Here is a 21,890-nt window from a genome sequence, read left to right on the forward strand (position 1 = left end):
AAAATCACATTTTTCCATCCCTGATTGGGGGCCTCTTGATAAATGTAGCCCAGTCTAGCTTAGAACTCCCTGTGTATGACTTTGAACCTAAGATTCTCCTGTCAGTTTTTTTTGTTTGTTTGTTTTGTTTTGTTTTTTGTTTTTTAAACTACATGTATAAGCTGATGTGGTGTTGTGTTCCTTTCATTTCAGTTTTGGGGAGGCAGAGGCAGGTGGGTTTCTGTAAGTTTGAGGCCAGCCTGGTCTACAAACTAGTTCCAGGACAGTCAGGGCTGTTACACAGAGAAACTTTTTTGTCTACTTAAGGATGGGTATGGGTCTGTGAGTGCCATGACATGTTTTCGGAAGTCTGAGGACAACTTGCTAGAACTTGGGATGTAGCCCAGGCTGGCCTGAACTTGCAGAGATTCTCCTGCCTCTGCCTTCCAGGTGCTGGGATTGTAAGTGTGTGCTACCACACCGGGTTTAGTTTTGAATCTTTATTGAATTGTTTACCCAGCCCGTGCTACTTGCTGGCTCCATAAAGACCAGTCTCGTTCATTCTCTGTGAACTCTTTTGTGTATACAAACTGTATGCAGAATGTAGTAAGAATTCAGCATAATCGTTGCGCATGCAGTTTAGCACAGTGAACTTTAGCTCAGGGGAAGTTGTTTTATTTTCGATGAGTGGAGGGGGATGTTTACCAGTCACATTATGTAGTTCTAAGCAGGTCTTTGTGAAGACAGCTGTATAAATTAGTTTTCCTGTTGTAGTGACAAAGCCTGACAAAAGCACCTCATGGAAGGAAAGGTTTCTTGTGGCCCATGGTTTAAAAGGGTATAGCTCTCTGTCAGTGTGGGGAAGTGTGGGAGAGGTTATGGAGTTGTGTGCAGCTGGGACTCACTTCTTGGGAGATGCTTCCTCTTCTCCATTTTATTTCAGGCCATGGATGGTAGCACCCATTCACAGTGAGCTTTCCCTTCTTAGCAAACTTTTCTGGAAAGCCCTTCCACAGGCCCAGAGGTGTGTCCCCTCAGTGATTCTAAATCTAGTCAAGTTAGCTTGGCACTAGCTTTCCCTGGCTAGTCTGGTGTTGGCGAGAGAGTGCTCTTGTGGCTAGTCTCCAATGAAAGCCTTACCCAGTGCAGAGAGTAGGGAACACCGTAGTCCCAGCACTTGGAGGCAGAGCCACATACAACATTGTGAGTTCAAAGCTAACCTGGTCTATGTAGGGATTTCTAGGCCAGCAAGGGGCCACATAGACTCTGTTTTTAAGAAAAGAAAGAAAGAAAGAAAGACCTAGGGTTTTGAGTTTCTAGTGCGCTTTCTTGGTAAACAGTACCTTGCATGTCTTACAAATTGCTGCTTTGGAATTGTGTGCATCCTAAATGGGATTCTTAAATCTGGCTAGGGAATATAGCTCAGCAGGTAGTGTACAGGCCTAGCATACTAGAGGCTCTGGGTTAGCTCTCAGCAAATCCTTAAGCCAGGGTGGTGGCAGACAGGCCTGTAATTCCAGTATTCCAGAGGTGGAAGCAGGAGCATCAGGTATTCAAAACAGCAGCAACAAAAACAATGAAAAGGTTGGGGTTCTCAAATCTGTGTTTGTATCATATTAAGCGGTCTCTCCCTTCCCTGTGCCAGTGCCTTCTACATCTTTTTTTTTTTTTTAATTTTATTTATTTTATGTATATGAGTGTTTTGTTTTCATGAATACCAGAAGAGGGAATCAGATTCCATTAAAGATGGTTGTGAGCCACTATGTGGTTGCTGGGAATTGAACTCAGGACCTCTGGAAGAGTTGCCAGTGCTCTTAACTGCTGAGCCGTTTCTCCAGCCACCTTCTACATGTTATGCAGGTTCTCTACCACTGAGCCTTATTCTCAGACCAGGAACAGTGCTTTATTTTTCCGAAGTATTACTTCTGCAATTAATTTTCTGATACGCATTGACCAAGTATATTGATTTTTAAACTTCTTAGAATTTTTGTTTTTGATTAGTTTATAACTGTATCTATGGAGTATAATACAGTATTTTGAAAAATATGTGCCTTGTTCAGTATTTAAAAGATTTTGGTTTTTAAGAACGTTTGACATATCCTCCTCAAGCTTTCAACTTTATAGATGAGATGACCTGACCTTACAGATTCTCTTTATATAGAGTGCTTTCCTTTTCCCTTCTAATGCCCTTTATTGCTTTATCTGACCTTAGTCTTTTGTCTTTCGTTTAAAAAAGCGAAAGCTGCGGAGTATTATAGGTGTGAATCCATAAATGTCTGTTTTGAAACAACCATTTCATTGGCTTGTATAGTGGAATAAGTATATCAATCCACTTACCTTGAGAAAATTCTTATGACCTTCTAAACTCTTAAATAGCATGTACTTTCATCCTTTATTTTGACTGAAGGGGAACGGGATTTTTTTATTTGTTTAGATTAGAGTCTCTTGGCTTCATGACATTTCATCAGCATTTTTAACTTTGTCATTTATGGCTAAATGAAGTGAGGAAGTGGCCGTGGCGCTAATCCTCTGCATTCAAGTCATAGTGTTCTTCACTATTCGGAACAAGGAAAGTTCATGTTCCCAGGAGTCCCTTAAAGTACTGTAAATGCCACATACCAGCTAGAATCCTATATTTGGAAGTTTTAGAGTGGTAGCAACAATATTGTTCCTTCTCTTGGTATTAAAAACCATGCCTGTTTTTCCTTGTTGTGTAAATAACAGTCGACTTTTAGATCTCTAACTATTCCCAGGAAACTTTATTTTCTACCCCTGGCTTCTCACTGGATAGCTGAGCTCTTTCTGACCTGTAAGCAAGTTGGTTGGAAGAACAAGAAGATAGGGACTATCAGTCCTAACTTATATTTTAAGAGCCCTTCCTCTTTTGTAACTGTACTGGCCTGCTGTCTTCTTAAATGAATGTGTCTGCAGCGAATTAAGGAAAGTATTTTCTTCCCTCAGGATTATGATTGGTAGCTAAGACTATGTCTACATGCAAAAATTATGTGATGGAATAAAAATAAAAGAATTAAGGCGTAATTAGTTTAAGTTGATGAAGAAAGGTGTTTCTGTTTTCAGTTAAAGTGAACGTCATAGAGGATATGTTTGGAACATCCCCCCAAACAACCCCTCCCTCCTTTTCTCTTGTGCATGTGGGGGAGCACACATGTGCCATGGAGCATGTATGGGATCAGAGGACAACATGCAGGAGTTTTTGTTTGTTTTGTTTTTTTACTGTGTGGGTCCCAGTGTTCAAAATTAGGTAGTCAATCTTGGCAGCTGCTGCCTGTACCCACTGAACCATCCTCCAGGCTAGATGGATTTTGTTTGTTTGTTTGTGACTCTATAGATCTAATCCAGATAATTGTACCTGCTAAGCTAACACTTTGCCATTAAGGTAGCACTCCCCCCACCCCCGCCAGCCCCTTTAAAGTCTTCAAGAATGGAGCTGGGCAGTGGTGGCATATGCCTTTAATCCCAGATGGCATACAGCGAGGATAGCGAAAGCGTATGTGGTACACGTAGAGCAGGGACTTGTGGTAAGGCCACTTGTTAAGGACCTCATGACTTACTAAAAAATGTTTTTCTGCTTTATCATTGGCAATGGAGAACTATTTTAAAGGTTCAGGTAAGAGAGTAAATTTCAGAATTTTGCTTAGAAAGTTCCTTGAAGGCAGATTAGAGGTCTCAGTGAAGGTAGACTTGGGGTTGATGCAGTAATTTAGGTGGAAGTTGGTAGATGGTTTAACCAAGATTGAGAGGGGAAAGTGAGGTTAAGGAGAATTATGTAAAGTAGATCCAGCCCTTTAGAGAGTGACTGAACGTGGAGAAGGCAGATGATAAGCTGTAGCTTAGGTCTTTTAATGTGGGCAGCTAGCAGAAAAAACCATGGACTACTGTCAGGTCTGTGGGTGGGTGGCATAGATGTTCAGTGGGCAGCTGTGGAATGAGACTAAATTCAAGGTGAGCTCTCTGGAGAAATTTTAGTCTTCCATGCCCAGGAGCTATGGAAGGCACAATTACCTCTTAGATCACTGAGAAAATGTGTAGGGAGAGAAGGAAGCAGGAAGCTAGCATTAGAAGCAGATGGCAGAGGCAATGGGGCTTCTTATGAGCTGTTACACTTATGGCCATCACCATTTGAGTTAACTGTAATTTCTTTTTCAGGAATGGTAGTGCTATTGGCCTTCCAGTCCCACCTATCACAGCCTTAATCACCCCAGGTCCTGTTCGACATTGCCAAATTCCTGACTTACCAGTAGATGGGAGCCTGTTCTTTGAATTTCTTTTCTTCATCTACCTGCTGATTGTCCTGTTCATTCAGTATATCAACATCTATAAGACCGTGTGGTGGTATCCGTACAATCATCCTGCATCTTGTACTTCACTGGTAAGTCCTCAGGTACCTTTTAAGTTCATTGTCAACAGGCAAGAAAGCAGCTGGAGACAGAGTCTCACATAACCCAGGCTTGTCTGGAACTCAGTGTGTAGCCAAGGATGACCTTGAACTGCTAAGTTTCTGGTTCTGAGTACTACCACCTCTCTAGAAATAAATCCTTTAATAAAGTATCTTGCTGCCAAATCTTAGATTATTTTCAGGAATAAAACTTCCTAAAATTGTCAAAGTACAAATATTGCCAGAGGAAATGAAAATAGAAATTAAAGTTTGTGGTATTTGGCTTTTTCTACGTCATATTAAATTCATCACCAGATGCCACTGTGATTAAATTCCAGCAGCGTTTTCTTTTCAGTGGAATCAAACCCAGGACCTTCTGCAGGCTAGACTCATACTTGACCACTAAGCCATATCTCCAGCATCAACTTGACCTTTTTAAAGTTGAATTTGAATATTAATTTTTGAAACAAACCCCAAGTTACCTAATATGTCTAACACATAACAGTGTGAGGCAGTTCTTCCTTGGACTGTTAATCAAGGCACCTGCTTAGGTGGAAACTGCCATCTTAATGTGTAACCTTCAAGATAGCTGGAGTTCAACTTTGTGATCTAGACATGGGTTGTGCTTAGGAAAACATAAAAGAGAGTTGGTTTTGGAGGCAGGGCAGGCCTCTTAACTCATTGTGGACTAAGGATGCTGGTGAATGTCCAGTCCTCCTCTTTCTCCTGAAAGCTGCAATTACAGGTTCCCAGTTTATGAGGTGCTAGAGCTGGAACCCAGAGTTTTATGTTTGCCAGGCAAGCAGTCTTACCAGCTGAGCTCCAGCCCCATGTCTTAAAGGAGCATGTTTTGTGAGCCATGCTTCCATCATTTCCCCATGTACACTCCTAACACTACGGGAATGTTAGGAGGCCCCTACTCTCCCAATCTTACTCTCTGATCTTAACTAACTTATAAAGAATGTTCTTTAAGTGCTTATATGTTGGTAATGTGAATAAAACAATTCTGTTACAAAAATAAAATTGAGCTGGCATCTAGCTCTGTGTTCTCGACTAGAGAGAAGGCTTAGGAGTTAAGAGCGCTTACTGCTCCTTAGAGGACCCAGGTTCTGCTCCTACACCTGTTTTGTCTTTTGACTCACAAGCAGCTGTAACTCCAGGTCCAGAGTGCCCTCTTCTTTCTCTATGACCACCTGCACTTGCATGCACATAACCTCACACAGACATGCATACACATAATTAAAAATTATAAAAATAAATCTTCTAAAAGCAAATTACAGCTTTTTAAAGATTTATTTATTTATTTATTATGTAAATAATAAGTGTTCTGTCTGCATGTACACCTGCACACCAGATCTCATTATAGACGATTGTGAGCCACCATGTGGTTGCTGGGAATTGAACTCAGGACCTCTGAAGAGCAGCCCGTGCTCTGAACCTCTGAGCTATCTCTCCAGCTCCTCGAGCTTTCTTTTTCTCTCTTTTCTGTTATTTAGGAGCGTGGTAATAATGAAGCAGAGAAAGTTTTCTCTAAGGGTTCTATATAAAATGTCCGTTATTCTAGTTGGAGGACTTGGCACACACACACACACATACATGTATCTCAGGCAAAAGCCACTGTTCTGAGGACTACGGAATAGCTGAGAGCCTTCCTCGGTGGGTGTATAGGAAAGACATGGGAGTTCCTGTATTCAGTGTAATATGGGAAGGGAGTCCATTTGTAAAGTTTGAAGTATTTGTATCACTTGGCTGTTCTTGGAATTAACTGTTAGGACTTTTCTTTCCATAGCAACAGTTTACACTTAATGTGATGGGGTATCATTTTAATTTAAGGATTGTAATGAGTTGGTGTCAAAATTGTTTTGTTGTTGTTCTTTTTTTCCCTGTCTAGATTATGAACTCATTGAGTGCAGAAACTATATACCTCATCTACCCTTGACCAGAAGTAATTCTTGCAAAGGAAGCTGGGAAAGGAACCATAGCTAGGAGTCAGTGCACTGATAAAAGTTTTACCATGAAGGGAGAGGAATAAGATCAGAGAGTAGGAACTTTTGCCATCTTCCTCAGCACCATGCCCTTCATGTCAGGACCTGACATATTTTGAGCGTTAGATGAATATTGAATTAAATAATTGAGAAATTCAAAATTTTCTTTTGGAAGCAAATGTAGAAACTTGCAGATCTTTGGACCATCAGAATTAAAACCTGTCCCATTTTGGTTCCTAGGATGCTGTTCAGAAAGCTCTCATTCTCCTTGTTGTCATAGTAACATGTACAGACTTAGAAGAAACCATAGATAGCATCTGGGTGAGGCTATTGTATAGAAGAGATCAGCTCCACAGCCCATTTCTAGATCAAGTTAGAAAGACTGAGTGAGCAGAACGGATATACCAGGTAGCAAGGGCTTACTTACCAGGAGATACTCAGATTAATGTAGGAAAGAGATGGACAGTAACTCTTCACAACTGTGAGTCCCAACGATCTGCCTTGCTATGCAGACCAGGCGTGTGTCATCACCATGCCCAGCTCTTCTCTTTTCAGTAGAACAGTTTCAGAAGTATTTTAGATAGTTGTTTAATGTTTGGGAAGATACTGCAGTTCGGCATGCATGAGAAGTAGCAGGTAGTCTTCAGGATCTCTGAATCACTGTTCTGTAGTGGTCTCAGAAGACCTCTAGAGGGCGGGCTCTGGGGCACAGCACTGAGCTAGATACACACGGTGCTCCTTTCTGACGCACTTTTTTGTTTCTCTTATAGAATTTTCATCTCATTGATTATCACCTGGCAGCATTCATCACAGTGATGCTTGCAAGGAGGCTCGTATGGGCCCTCATTTCAGAGGTATATTGGCTCATTCATTATCTTCTTCCCCTGTGTCTGGATGTAGTTACTAGAATGGGATCAGACTCAATTGTGAAATGAACAAATACAATTTTAATACAATTATAAATTAAGTGCTTTGGTATGAGTTGTACCAGTACTTAAAAAGTTTTCCCAAATGTGGGGGACTAGAGAGACGGCTCAGAGGTTAAGAGCTGTTCTTCCAAAGGTCCTGAGTTCAATTCCCAGCAAGCACATGGTAGCTTACAACCATCTATAAAGAGATCTGGTGCCCTCTTGGTGTGTGGGCACACATGCAGGCAGAATACTGTATAAATAATAAATAAATAATTTTAAAACTCCAAATGTGAGGTATTCAAGAGAATTATTAGAAATATAATTTGTAGGATTGTAGGATATGAGCTTATTTTTAGTGCAGTCTTTAATTTTAAAGTTCTGGTTAAAAGCAGGACTTGTACCTATGTAGTTGAATCTAAAATAACTCAGTTTCAGATAACAGTCACTTGAAATGGTTTATATACCACTTGTGGAATTTTCTAACAAGAAACAGTTTGAGTGCTAGAACTTATAGCTTTGAAAAGACAGTGTTAAATTTCAGGTACAATTAATCTGAAAATTAGAACCTAAGCTTTAGTGGGTAGAGAAAGAAAGGATCGCAACATTAAATGATCTTTTTAAAGCTTAATGTTGTTAATAGTGTTGGACATTGCTATAATTTTTCATACATGTATAAAGTCAAGGGAGGAAAATTCATTTTCATAAATTCTACTATATTTAATATGAAAATGAGGTGAAAGAAAAATTGTGACTTAGCCAACTGGCTGATGATTTTTAGTTCTGGAAAGTTATATGTCAGTGTGAAATTTTAAATGAATATTTGCTATAATAACAGATAACTGAGTTAACTTTCCTTTTATTTATTTATTTTTTTATTTTATGTACATTGGTATTCTTCTTGCATGTGTGTCTGTGTGAGGGTGTCAGGTCTTAGAGTTACAGACAGTTGTGTGCTGCCATGTGGGTGCTGGGAATTTAACCTTGCTCCCTGGAAGAGCTGTCAGTATTCCCAATTGTTGAGCCACCTTTCTGGCCCCCAACTTCCCCCCCCTTTTTTTTAAAGATTAATTTTTTTATTTATGTGTTTGCGTTTGTGTGAATGTATGCTACAAGTGTGCTACTACCCATGGAGGCTAGAAGAAGAAGGCAGATGTCTTGGAGCTGGAGTTACACGCAGTTGTGAGCAACCTGATATGGATGCTGGGGACCAAACTTGGCTCCTTTGGAAGGCCTGCAAGCTCTTAACTGCCGAGCCACCTCTCCACTCCCAGAGTTTCCCCCTCAAGCAGATGAGGAGTCTGTGTGTAAGAGTTCTAACTGAAGAACAGGAGTTTTGTGAGCACAGCAGTTGAACTTCACTGCAAAGCTGTGGTAGTAAGATTGCTTCCTGTCTACAGCGGGAACCCTTTCCCTGAGTTTGTTTCAGGTGTTCAAAGTTGATGCTGAACTTGATGTGATAGCACATGCCTCAAGTGCCAACACTTGGGAGGTGAAAATAGTGTGATCGGGGGTGTAAGACTAGCCCTGCTATGTAGTGTGTTTAAGGCCAGCCCGGGCCACATACTCAACAAACAAACAACATAAAAATAGGCACTTTCTTTTTCAAGGTGGGTGTGAAACCCGTGGTTTCATGCATGCTAGGCAGGTGCTGTACCGCTGAGCTATATTCCTAAGCCCTCTCTTTACTTATCATTAAATTACCTAGACTGGCCTTGAACTCAACTCTATGGAACAGGCAAACATTGAACTTTCCATCTTCTTGCTTCACTCTGCCATGTAGCTAAGATTACAGGACTGGCTTAGACACAATACACCCCCCCCCCCCCCCCAGTTTTTTGTTTTAAATGCTTAGTTTGGCTATTCCCAGAAAGAACTTTATTTACAGCAATTCAGTAGTGTTTCGTTCTTTTGTTTTAAACTAGATAATTTGTTGTGATGGTTGTTGTTTGTTTGTTTTAACCCTTCATTAAAAAATAGTGCTTGTTGGGTATGGTAGTGCATGTTTGTGATCCCGGTATTCAGGAGGCAGAGACAAGGAAGGTTGGGAAGAAGGCTATCCTTGGGTACCACAGTGAGTTTGAGGTTAGCCTAGGCTACATGAGATCTTGTGTATGTGTGTGTGTGTGTTATTTTTTTAATCTATGCATGTCAACTGGTTATGTCCTGACTGTGTAAACTCTTAGTGACTGGGATTTCTACCTTGTTGCTGTAAAGACTAAAACTTGAAGCACTTCCTGCTTTTATTGATGGTGTGATTAATAATAATCAAGCAGCTTTTGCACCTGTTAGGACAGTACATTAACAGTTTTCAAAGCAGCCTGCAGTTTTTATTGGAAAAAAGATGCTGAATTTAAACAGATTTTTAGTCCAAGACTGAAATCTGTACTTTACTTCCCAGGAAGGAAGTATAGAGTAATAAAGTAAACTCACAGAATGGAGCAGTGTGCAGCTATTGAAAGGTGACAGGGTGTTTGTGTGTTGACCCTCAAGGAAGCACAGAAGCACAGGGCTTTTAAAGAGAGTGGGTTTGTTATAATCATTTGGTTTGTTTGTCAAAGATCTTAATATGTAACCCTGGCTGCCTGGTATTAAACTGTAACCCATGTTTGCCTTGAACTCATGGCAGCCTGCCTGTGTCAACCTCTGAGTCCTGAGTTTACAAGCTTGTATCATCATGTGTGGCTTTAAGACAGCGTTTAAAACAAGACAAGTAGAAGGAACAACCTGTTTGCAGACATGAATAACTTGTCTCTGAGAAGGTATACAGACTAATGCCAGGCAGGCATCTGTTGGTGGCTGGGGACAGACAGTACTGGCACTTCACCGCAAACACTGTATTTTGTATCTGAGTGCTGTGGCTACTACCTATTCAGAAATTTAAAAATTAGAGCTATATCATAATTCCTAAACTATCAAAATTAGATAGATAAAACTCATCATAAAACATTTTTCTACCTTCCATTAAAATATGTTTGCCTTCTTTTGTTTTCTTATGCCACAGAAAGGATCCCTACCTGAGAAAGACCAGTCATTTTTAAGGACAGCCTGGAGGTAATTAATTCAGAAAGCTAAATACTGCTCAGAAGGGACTACCTCTCTACCTAGGTAGACTCTGTTTATTCACCTCCAGGCCAAAACTGCTTCTTTATTTGCTCCACAAGACTAAACAGACATGCAGCTTTCACCAATTTGAACCAACTCTCTTTAAACATTATTTCTCTAAGCAGAAAAATAGGGCATGTCATTGGAGAAAACTAAAAACAAAGCAGAAAATTAAAAATTACAGTCCCATTATAAAAAACCAAATTTTTGTATAGTTCCTTCTAATCTCGATATGCACATAAAAGTTTGGTGTGTGTCTGTGTGTTTATGTGTTTTCATGTGTTTGAGAACATTATTTGTACACGTTTCACTTAACCTAGGTTATGAATAATTTTCTACCCTTTCCTTGGCCAGAACTTACTTATTCTTAGGTCTCAGCTTAAATATAAATGCCACCTTAACGGGGTGTGGGCAGGGATACCGGGATTTAAACACAGGACTTCTGCACATGCTAGGTAAGAGATCCTGAGATCTCCCACTGAACTATAGCTACAGCCTTGTTTTACTTCCCATTTTGAGATAGGGTTTCACTAATTGCCCAGGCTGGCCTTGAACTCACTCTGAGTTCAGGCAGGTCTTGCCTTGCAGTCAGTCTGGGATCACAGGTCTGTCTACCAGGCCCTAAATGTTCCTGCCTGCAGGAAAGGCTTTTCCTCCATTAGAGCCTGTTATGTGTGTTCCTGGTAGCTAGGTTTTTCCTGTAGCACTCAACACACTTCAAAAATAATTGTTTAAGTTTCAGCTTATTTGCATTATATTTGCATTCCTTGACTGGCTGTTTTATCTTGATTGCCTTGGTTCTGGAACTGGCTAAGGCTCTGTCGTTTATATCACAATGGTTAAGAGTTTAGGTTCTCAAATAAGGCAGAATCACAAAGCAATACAAATTTTGCTATTTTAGTGCCGCTACACAGAAGCAGTCTCCTCTTTTAGTTTTTGGAACAGTCTTGCTTTGTAGCCTAGGCTGGCCTCAAGTTGTAGTGAGCTTCCTGCCCCAGCTCCTCAGTGTTGGGAATGTAAGTATGTGCCATGGCACCAGCTTGCCTTCCATATTTCTAATTTTAAATGAGAATGGCTGCAGTGGAATAGCTTCAGTGGCTTAAAAAGCTTCCCCAGGATTTGACTCTTGAGATCCATTAGTGTCTGTATTCAGGTGTGAAATGGAAACATTTTTCCAGCTATAGCTTCAAACATCTTGAGCCTTCCCCAGAGTTTGAGGCTTAAGCAGAGTTATGGTCACTTAATGCTGTTTTACATTTTTAATTGCATATACTGTGTGTATCTACAGTATGTGTGTATGTGTGTGTAAGCATGCATACAGTTGCTGCCATGTATTACAGTGACAAGATCTAAGACATGCATTGCTAGATTTTCTCATTTTATGAACATTGCATACAGTTTTTACACAAACTTGGATGATGGCTGTCACTCACCCCATGTGGCCTCTTGATGTGGTCAGAGGTGATGCTGCCAGGATTGTCCTATGTACTGTTGTACAATTATCTGATAAGGGGTAACATTAAGGTAATGATAAAGTATGATATATAACCTAGTTTCAATAGTTTTTTATCAAACATAGCTGTATGTAACTATACTGTACTTTTACACAACTGGAAGTTCAGTAGGTATGTTTAAGTCAGCATCACCACACACACTAGGAATTGTGACGTTCTGACAGCTGTGGTGTCACTCGATGAATAGTTTTAAAAGTCCATTTAATGCTTTTTTCTTTTGAGATGAGGGTCTTGCTGTGCTGCTCAGATCTCCATCTGCAGGCCTCAAGCAGGTCTGCCTCTACTTCCCATGTAGCTGGGATGAAGGCATGTGGTTTATACAGCATACAGCTCTTTCTTAATTTTATTCAACCATTTCAGCGTATTCAATCAACAGAAACGTTTCACTGAGTATTAGTGTAGTATGTCGTAAATATACATTATATGTGCTAAGTACTGGGATCTGTAAACTAAGCATGGATGTAAAGGAGAGACTTGAAATGCTATCTCCTCATGTATTGGTGACTACAGATCATTTTTACTCCTTTTCTGGGTCCTAAGACTACTGTTTCGAGCTTCTTTAAGCCCAGAGGGGGCCAAGACATGAGCGTTTTGAGTTTGGGATCTCCCGGGCTACAAAAATAAACCACCACCACCACCATACAGAAAGACTTGTTTAGAGGTAAATGAGAGCCTGCTGATTTCCCTGAAGCTTATTCATGTCAGAAAAACATGACATTTAAAGCTTCAACTTTTGACAAGGATGTTGTCTTACTATATGTAGTTAGTTTTAAATATTTGGGATTAAAGAGGCGTATTTGAACAGCTGTGATAAAAATAATTAAATGTGATAATTTATTGTTTCCCTGTGTGAATAAGTTTAAAACTTCAAGTAATCTATCAACGATGTGGTTGTTCTATGAGACTTTAGTAATTTGTTAAATATTCATCTAGCAAAAAGCTTAGATTTAAAAGAGAAATATTGAAACCCTTGTTTTGTAGGAAATAGAGAATAGTCAATGCCTCTCCATCTTGTGTTCCTTTTTTTTCACTGTTCTGCGTGTTGAACCCAAAATCCTCATCTAAGGCTGGCCTTGTACTCATTCTGTAGCTCAGGCAGGCTTTAAACTTGGAGCTTCTGCCTTAGCCTCCTATATGATTATAGGCCTTGCCACCAAGCCCAGTACATTTGCCTCAAATCACTTGGGAGGTTTTTGAAATACAGATTCCTTGGTTCAGAATCTTGTTGCTTATTTCTGGACAAGTAAGTTGTTAGACATTGATACGTTTAGTAAGCAGCCTGGTGCCCTCTGATGACACTAATGTTTAAGAAGCCCAGGTGTAAAGAAGTGATAATTGTGCAAGCTTACAGGAAGAGGTCTGCATAAGGGGCGTGAGTAAAAGAAGGGGATAACAGTGTCTAGACAAGTCTGAGTTCTCAACTCCTAGGAAGGTAGGTATAGATGGGCAGAGTTTTTATTTTTTCACGACCCAGTTCAGTGTTCACTAAATCTAAGCTCTTACTTTGAGTCACATGCTGTTGAGTGACAGTGTATAAACGTATAAAATGTCTCTCTCGGTACTTCCACACTTGCAGGCCACTAAGGCAGGCACAGCGTCTATGGTTCACTACGCGGCTCTGATACTGGCGCGCTTGGTGCTACTTACTCTGTGTGGATGGGTGCTTTGCTGGACCCTGGTCAACCTCTTCCGAAGCCACTCAGTCCTCAATCTCCTCTTCCTTGGCTATCCGTGAGTGTTTTAGTTTTACATTTTATTAGCAAGTCTTTTTAGAAGATAGTTGAATTATTGAAATGATATGATGGAGGGGAAAATGAAAGTCTTCATATGTAAAATAAAGATTTAGAAAATCGGAAAGCCAGTAGACATGCCCATCACTATGTAATTTGTTTTCCAAACTAGAGTAGCTGGGGAAGCAGGTGTAAAGCGACTCTTCTGGGGAAACTGAGGTATGTGGAGAATATTTCAGTTAGCTCTGTCACATAGTAAAGGTCTCTAGTTTAAGAGGAATTCATTGAAATGGCTAGCAGACTTTTTAACTTAAGTATATAAAAAGCTTATTGCCAAGCATGGTAACTTATGGCTTTAATCTCATTACTTGGAAAGCAAAGGCTGCTGGATCTCTAAGTTCAAGATGAGCTACATGATGAGACATTACTCCCCCCTCCCCGCCCCCCCGCCACCAAAAAAAAAGCTTATTTATTCTCCATATCCCACAGAGTAGTAATAGACATGTAATTTAAACATCTTAGATTTAAATACATTTGCCTTTTTATATTTTGAAACTTGTGTAATCTACCTTTTACATAAGCATCAATTACATAAATTTGAGAAACTTAATATTGAGTTTGCAAACAACCACATTATTTTCATTTAATTTATAAGCTATTTTTAACCCTCCCCCATTTCTTCCATTAGTTTTTAATAGCTTAGTAAATCTAACAACTGTGGCTTTTAACCATATCTTGATCTGGCCATTGCTTTGCATGATTTTTATATCCTTTTCTTCATTCCAGTTTTCATTGTAGCTAGCTAGATTTTCAAAATGGGAATTGTAGCTGGATGTGGTAGTAATGCCTGTAATCCCAGCATTTGGAGGGTAAAGGCAGGAGGGTCAGTTCAGGGTCATCCTGGACTACATAGTTTGAGACCACAATTCGAAGTTTTTAATTGTGTTTTTGCTCTCTTCTTTAGAATACTTCCTTGAGGGATTAGAGAGACAGTGAGCACTGGCTCCTCCTATAGAGGACCCGTTTCAGTTCCTATAACTTGCCTGGCGGTTCACAGCCATCTAGAATTTCAATTTCAGGCAATCTGACACCCTTTTCTGACCTCCATAGGCACTGTGGTGCACATACATGCACATAGGCAAATACACATACACATGAAACATACCTTTTTAAAAGTGTTTAATGGCCTGGTGTGGTGAAGCACACCTTTAATCCCAGTACTCTGGAGGCAGAGGCAGGCGATCGCTGTGAGTTCTGGTCCAGCCTGGCTTGTAAAGCTAGGCCAGCTAGAGCTGTTACACAGAGAAACCCTGTCTCAAAAAAACAAAGCAAAACATTAAAGCCAAAAAGACAACAAACAAAAAGGCTTTAACATGCTTTTTAAAATATACAGAGCCTTCCTTGGTCTGATGCTGTCCTCTGCTTCCTCTCTCATCTTACCCTGTGTCAATTGTTCATTGCCACAGCACTTCCCCTCCTGTGCTCCTGCACTATGCATTGTTGCATGTGTGTTGGGACTAGCTGGCCATCAAGAGGCTCTCCTAGTCTTGGCTGCCTGACTCAGCCACAGATTTGGGATTAACTGGCCACCAGAACATCTCGCCTCTGTACCCTATGACTCATCCTCTAGCAGGCTAGCCTGGGTATGATCACGTGAATTTGGCACAGTCTTTGTACAAGCTCATTTCGGCTTTCTGATTGTACTGTGTTGGCTTAATTGGCCCAAACAGAAGAGCCACGTTGTTGAGCTCAGCCTGAGGAGAGGGGTTGGTCACCATACTGGCAGGATGAAGCTGTGCAGTCACATAGCAAGAGTGAAATTACAAGGAAGGCTAAGGCATTGGGGTCCCCACCACTCTGCTAGACACTTAGCCTCTCACAGTTACTTCTAGGTGCCAGCTTGTGTTTCAGCAAATTTTTTGTTGTGCTTGTTGTTTTTTGTTGTTCTTGTTGTTTTTCAAGACAGATTTTTTTTCTGTAGGGCCCTAGCTGTCCTGGAACTCACTCTGTAGAGCAGGCCTCTGCCTCCGAAATGCTGCGATTAAAGGTGTGCCCCCTAACGTGTTTCATCAATACTGAACCTGATGAAAACTGTAGACACCATAGTTTTGTATGTAGAGGTTTTTAATTTGCTTTCATTTTTGTTTGAGACAGGATTTCACTGTGTGGCCTGGAATATACTATGTAGCCAAGGCTGGTCTTAGACTCTTTGCAGTATAACTTTTTGGTGGTCCCAAAGGCACAAAGTGATTTTTCTACCTGATACTTGTGCCTCTTGATCCCATCTCATCTTGTCCTCTATTTTTTTTATTAAATTTTTATTTTTTTATATTAATTACAGTTTATTCACTTTGTATCCCAGCTGTAGCCCCCTCCCTTCCTTCCTTCCCTCCTTCCCTTCCTCTCTCCTTTCCAATCCCGCCCTCCATCCCTCATTTCCTCCCATTCCCCTCTCCAAGTCCACTGATGGGGAGGTCCTCTTTCCCTTGCATCTGACTCTAGTTTATCAGGCCTCATCAGGACTGGCTACATTGTCCTCCTCCTGTGGCCGGGCAAGGCTGCTCCTGCCTCGGGGATGGGGGGTGGGAGGTAAGGGGGTGGTGGTCAAAGAGCCTGCTACTGAGTTTGTGTTGGAGACAGTCCCTGTTCCCCCTTTCTAGGGCACCCACTTGGACACTGAGCTGCCATGGGCTACATCTGAGCAGGGGTTCTAGGTTATCTCCATGCATGGTCCTTGGTTGGAGTATCAGTCTCAGAAAAGACTCCTGTGCCCAGATTTTTTGGTTCTGTTGCTCTCCTTGTGGAGCTCCTGTCCCCTCCAGGTCTTACTATGTCCCTCTTCTTTCATAGCCATCTTGCCCTCTTAAGGGGATGTTCACAGTGGATCCTGGAGCTACCACAAACTGTTTTCTCAACTAGTAAATAGTTCATTCTTTTTCCCTCCATAGAAAATTATGAGCAATTGTCATTTGTTAGTTTTGTTACTAAAATGAAATAAATGACATGCTGGTATTTTTTATCTGAATTGATATCAGTAAAGTGACCATTTTATATTTATAATATCTAGTTCATTTGTGGCAGGTAGGGTAGGGTAGTGGGTAGTTAGAGTAAGGCTAAAATATTCACAGGGATGGCTGGGAGGTATGTACAGCTCAGGGTAGATGGGTTTAGCATGCACAAAGACCCTGACTTTATTCCCTAGACTCAAAAGAAAAGGTGTCAGAATTCTCAAAAAAAAAAATTAGTTCTTTAATAAAGTATAGTTTATATACAAATTTATTGTACTTCTAGAACTTTTTTGTTAATTTACGAAATATTTCCTTAGTGACTGCTCTGTTTCAGGCGCCAAGGATTCATCAGTGAATTAAGCAGACTTAAATTGCTTCATACAGTTTAAATTGGTAATCCAAGAAATTAGTGCCATCCGAAAAGAATATCAAACACACAAGGCGAAGTAAAATCTCTGGAGAACATTCCAAGAAACGGAGGCAGTTATGTGGAACAGCTTAGTATCATGGTGCTCTTTGGTTTTGTTATGTACTGTCCCAACCCCATTGAGGCCCATGAGAGTCTAGCTCCTTTACCTGCACATACTGTGGACACTACCCTCTCTGAGCAATGCGCCTCGCAACCCGGGCTCTTGCAACCATTCACATATACATCCCTCTCCGAGCAGTGAGTGAAGTAGGTTTCTTCTCCCCTGACAGCAATCAGATTTAGACAGTTTATTTTCAGATACATTCCTAACAAAGAATGGAAGGACTGGTCTGGCCTGGTCTGGTTTAGGGTGAGGAAGAATAAGTCAAAGTGTCCTGAAGAGAATTTTGAGGGGAAGTCTTCTATTTACCATCTTATGCTTATGCATAATTTAGAGTATATAATTAAAGTCAGATGCATTACAGAAAGGAACATGCACAGCAGAAAAATGGTTGTATTGTAATTTCAACTAAATAAGAGACCCATTCTCAGTTCCTTCCTTAGAAACTAAGGTCATCCTTTTCCTGAACTGAAGAAAAGAAACCCTGAACAGTTATCTGGGCCCTTGGGTATCTGTGTGAGCCTTTATTTCAGTTTTTGAATAAGAGTTCAAGAGCCTGGTAATACCCTGACCACTGGTGTATAAAATTTGCACTGTGGAAAACTGCACTCAATAAAAATGATTGTTTCTAGGTGTCTATATGTTGTCATTGGGGCTTTTATGTAATATCCTGTCCTGCAAAGCAAAAATCCTACCTTTGTAGAAAACAGAGCCCCTTGGGATTATGTTGCCTTGCGTAGACCATGGCATAGTCACATGCTCTGCTGAGGTAGGGACTGGTCTCACTTTCGCATTCACTTTGTGTTACAGGTTTGGTGTTTATGTTCCGCTCTGCTGTTTCCACCAAGATAGCAGGGCCCATCTTCTTCTCACAGACTATGTGGTTCAGCACCAGGCGGTAGAGGAAGGTGCCTCAAATGTCGGCAGTTTGGCCAGATCCAAAGATTTCCTCTCCTTATTGCTGGAGTCTCTAAAAGAACAGTTTAATAACGCCACGCCCATCCCCACCCACAGCTGTCCCCTATCTCCCGACCTTATTCGCAATGAAGTAGAATGTCTGAAAACAGATTTCAACCACAGAATCAAGGAAGTCCTCTTCAACTCCCTCTTCAGTGCCTACTATGTTGCATTTCTCCCGCTGTGTTTTGTGAAGGTAAGCAGGTGCCCTGCTCTCTGCTCCCTGGGTTTGTGTGTCAGTTTCCTAAGCTGGGCATTGCTTGTTTAATTCCCCTTTTCTCTGTCTCCCCTTTGGCAGCCTGGATGGTGGAGTTCGGCTGCATCTGGAGTGCACTAATACCGCTCCTGGTTGGCGGATAGGTATTTCCATATATGTGATGCACCCCATGCTAGCCCCGCCTTCCTTCCTTCCTTTTTTTTTTTTTTTTTTTTTTAATGTTTTTTAAGTTATTGGGAAGAATAAAGATTGAATTTACTGTAGAATCGTTAACGTAGCAGCTTAAGAGAATCAAGATTTCAATGAAATTTATTAGACTGTTGTGGTTGATGTTAACAGGTTATCAAGAGTTTTCTTGAATTTAACCTAACCATCCAACTAAACTTAATTTATTTCAATAGAAGAAATAAATGGTCTGGATATCACATGGGGCCACAATCTCTTGGGACATTTTCATGTCCTCCTTTCACCCATTCAGAAGCACTTCTGCAGCTGGACTGGCCCTTGAGAAGCACCCAGTTCTTCTAGGAAGGAAACACTGGAAACATAATTGCTCTCCCTCCCAGCCCTAACTTGTACAGCGGAAAGTCAGGTTGATTTTGGAGAACTCTGCTCCCGACGTTTCTGCACGGACAGCAGGACAGCCAATGCATGTTGACTCAGTGTGCCATTTGTCTGCAGGGTGTGTGTCCACACACCCTTCCCTGCCTCTCTTCACTGCGGTGCATAGATAGCCTCTCTTATGATCTCTTCCAGAGTACCCAGTATTACGACATGCGCTGGTCATGTGAGCACCTCATTATGGTGTGGATCAATGCTTTTGTCATGCTCACCACCCAGCTGCTGCCATCCAAATACTGTGATTTGCTACATAAATCAGCTGCTCACCTGGGCAAGTGGCAGAAGTTGGAACATGGGTTCTACAGCAATGCTCCACAGCACATGTGAGTAGGGCAGAGGGTAAACCATGTACCACTTCTCTTCATGACGCTGGTCATGTTTATATGCTTTGTGTGTCATTCTCGTTCTTGACTTTAAACACTGTTGGGTTTTTGCTTATGTGGATGCTTGTCATTGTACTAAAAAGAATACAGGGCATTAACTCATTTTCACCACCATCGCCAGAAATGGGTCCACATTTCAGCTGCCCATTACTCTAGAGTGTTTTACACGTGGGAGTTTTCTTTTACTTTTTACCCTTTGTCCAAAGCCAAATATATTTGGGAATATATAAATATATATATGTATGTGTGTATACATATATACATATAATATAGGTTAAAGTGTGTCATAAGACTTAAGGTTTATCTTTTCATCTTCATTGCCACAGCCGAGTAGTTACTAGTTCTTCATCCCACACTTGAAACAGCTGAAATTTGCTGCTTTCATCTTTTCTAATTAATCAAATCTGGTCTAGTAATTTTTCTTGCCTATAATTCTTTCCTTTTTCTTCCTAGTCTCTGTACTGTGTCCTTGTTTCTCCGATTCCTCAGTGAAACCGTCCCTGGCTTTGATTGTGTACCCTTCTTAGTCATTTCTTTGCATGGCCTCTATGATTAAAAATGCCTAACTTTCAAATGCTTTCATTTTGTGAGTTCTGAGCCCACTATCATAACTGCCCCTCAGGCCCAGAGCATCTTTAAATATGGACCCTCCTCACCTTCCTCTCTTTTATAATTTAAATATTTCACAATTTCATCCACCAGTTTCCCCCTCATTAAATGGGACAGATTGAGGTGACCCTCCCTTCCCCTCTCCCCCCTCAGAGTTCTCCCTTCAATTATCTGCCTTGATGTCTGATACAGATTAGCACAGGTCTTCAAGCCCAGGAACTGAAAGAGATTGGGCCAGGCTGAAAAGAAACCTGAATGTGGGCAAAGGACAGATTTCAATAACAATTGAGAGTACAATCCACAGTCCTAGTACTGTACATCTTCAGGCTACTGGTGACACGTGGCCATGAGGTGTATCATCACCTTCATGCTGGTAAGTGTGAGCAAGGCCGGTGGAACGTGTTCTCAACTGGGAGAGCTTCAGGGTGCTAGCATAATTTTTATTGTTAACATATCTAAACTGCTGTCCCAGTTCTTATCCCAGGGAACTAACCTTTCCAAAATCAGGAAGTTACGAATTAACTTAGATTTAAGCAAAATATTTAAGTCTAATTTGAAGATTTCCATCCTTCTGCAACTCCATTACATTGATGCTGGAAAGAAAGAAGTTTTTTCTTCCTTGATTTGTTTTTCTTAGAGAAAATTCTATAAAAATTAAACCAAGAAAGTAGTAAAGAGGAAATTCTATGTATTAGTACTTGTGTGTGTCTGTGTTCTCCTATATAGCTTCTCGCATCTATGAGATAGTTGAATGATGTGATGAACAAACTGATCCTGTACAGGGTGTGATTATGCAGCAAATGTCTTCTAGTTTGGCAGTGCTGCTAATTTCTCTTTGGCTTTTGTTGTCATTGGCTTTCACTTCCTGTTTGTAACCTCTGACTTCCTGCTCACTTGGGATCCAGGTGAAAATTCACCCTCTTATACTCTGTTGCTTGCTTGTTCTCCCAAGCCTTTAAGTCCTTCAACACCGAGTTAACTGTGTCACTCAGGAGTTTCTGTGCACCGTACAACAGTGAAGTTACCATAACAAATTCTTTCTAACTTCTAAGAAGTGTGGCTGTGGATCTAATGTATTTATGTTCAGAATTCAGGCAGATGAAGCCTTGAATGTTTAATCTGATCTTCCGTAGAAATATAGTTGGCCTTTCAAAACACTCTTTTCTAATTATCAGTATTCTAACACTGCATTTCCTTCTCCCATAGTTGGTCAGAAAACACAATATGGCCTCAAGGGGTGTTGGTGCGGCACAGCAGATGTTTGTATAGAGCCATGGGACCTTACAACGTGGCAGTGCCTTCAAATGTATCCCATGCCCGCTTTTATGCAAGTACCACTTACTTATTTTTCAAGTGTAAACTTAGAAGTGTTAGGAGTCCACTCTGTACGAAAGCACCTAGCACAGTATGTGATGCACAACAGGAAGTTAATACATGCTAATTATTGCTATTACTGTGACATTGGCCCTTGATCTTGAGACAAGTCTTTGGAAAGGCAGTTTAAAGTTCATATTCTATTGCTCAAAACAAATAGGCAGTTATATGACTTCCTTTTTCACCTGACAGCTTAATCTGATAATTAGAAGTGACTGTCACGTATGTTGTGTCTGAGCCTGACATGGTGGCATATGACTATAATCCTAACACTTGGGAGATGAAGGCAGGAGGATCAAAAGCTCAGGGTAGCTGTGGTTGTATCAACCCTGTTGAAATTCAGACAGACAAATGAGTCTGTGCATTAAAGTTAAAATGCTATTTAATATAGTAATAGTTTTTTTTGTAAAGTGCTCACCTGACTGTGAAAGAAATAAAGTTAAAATTTTATTTATTTATTTATTTATGTATGTATGTATGTATGTATGTATGTATGTATGTATGTATGGTATTTTGTCTTCATTCACGTCTATGTGAGGGTGTCAGTTCCCCTAATAGTTGCAGGGAATTGAAC

At 40.7% G+C, this 21,890-nt stretch overlaps 1 protein-coding gene across 1 annotated transcript in view; it reads left to right on the plus strand.

The window, feature by feature from the left end:
- Positions 1–21,890, plus strand: part of Tmem39a (transmembrane protein 39A) — a 30,016-nt gene that overhangs the window by 5,700 nt on the left and 2,426 nt on the right. The window contains exons 3-8 of the mRNA XM_021648594.2: positions 4,147–4,369; positions 7,131–7,214; positions 13,464–13,618; positions 17,966–18,308; positions 19,086–19,273; positions 21,149–21,269. Of these exons, the coding sequence (XP_021504269.2) occupies positions 4,147–4,369; positions 7,131–7,214; positions 13,464–13,618; positions 17,966–18,308; positions 19,086–19,273; positions 21,149–21,269 (1,114 nt within the window). The remainder of the gene's footprint in view (positions 1–4,146; positions 4,370–7,130; positions 7,215–13,463; positions 13,619–17,965; positions 18,309–19,085; positions 19,274–21,148; positions 21,270–21,890) is intronic.

This window comes from Meriones unguiculatus, chromosome 17 (genome assembly GCF_030254825.1).
Source record: "Meriones unguiculatus strain TT.TT164.6M chromosome 17, Bangor_MerUng_6.1, whole genome shotgun sequence".
Classification (NCBI taxonomy): domain Eukaryota; kingdom Metazoa; phylum Chordata; class Mammalia; order Rodentia; family Muridae; genus Meriones; species Meriones unguiculatus.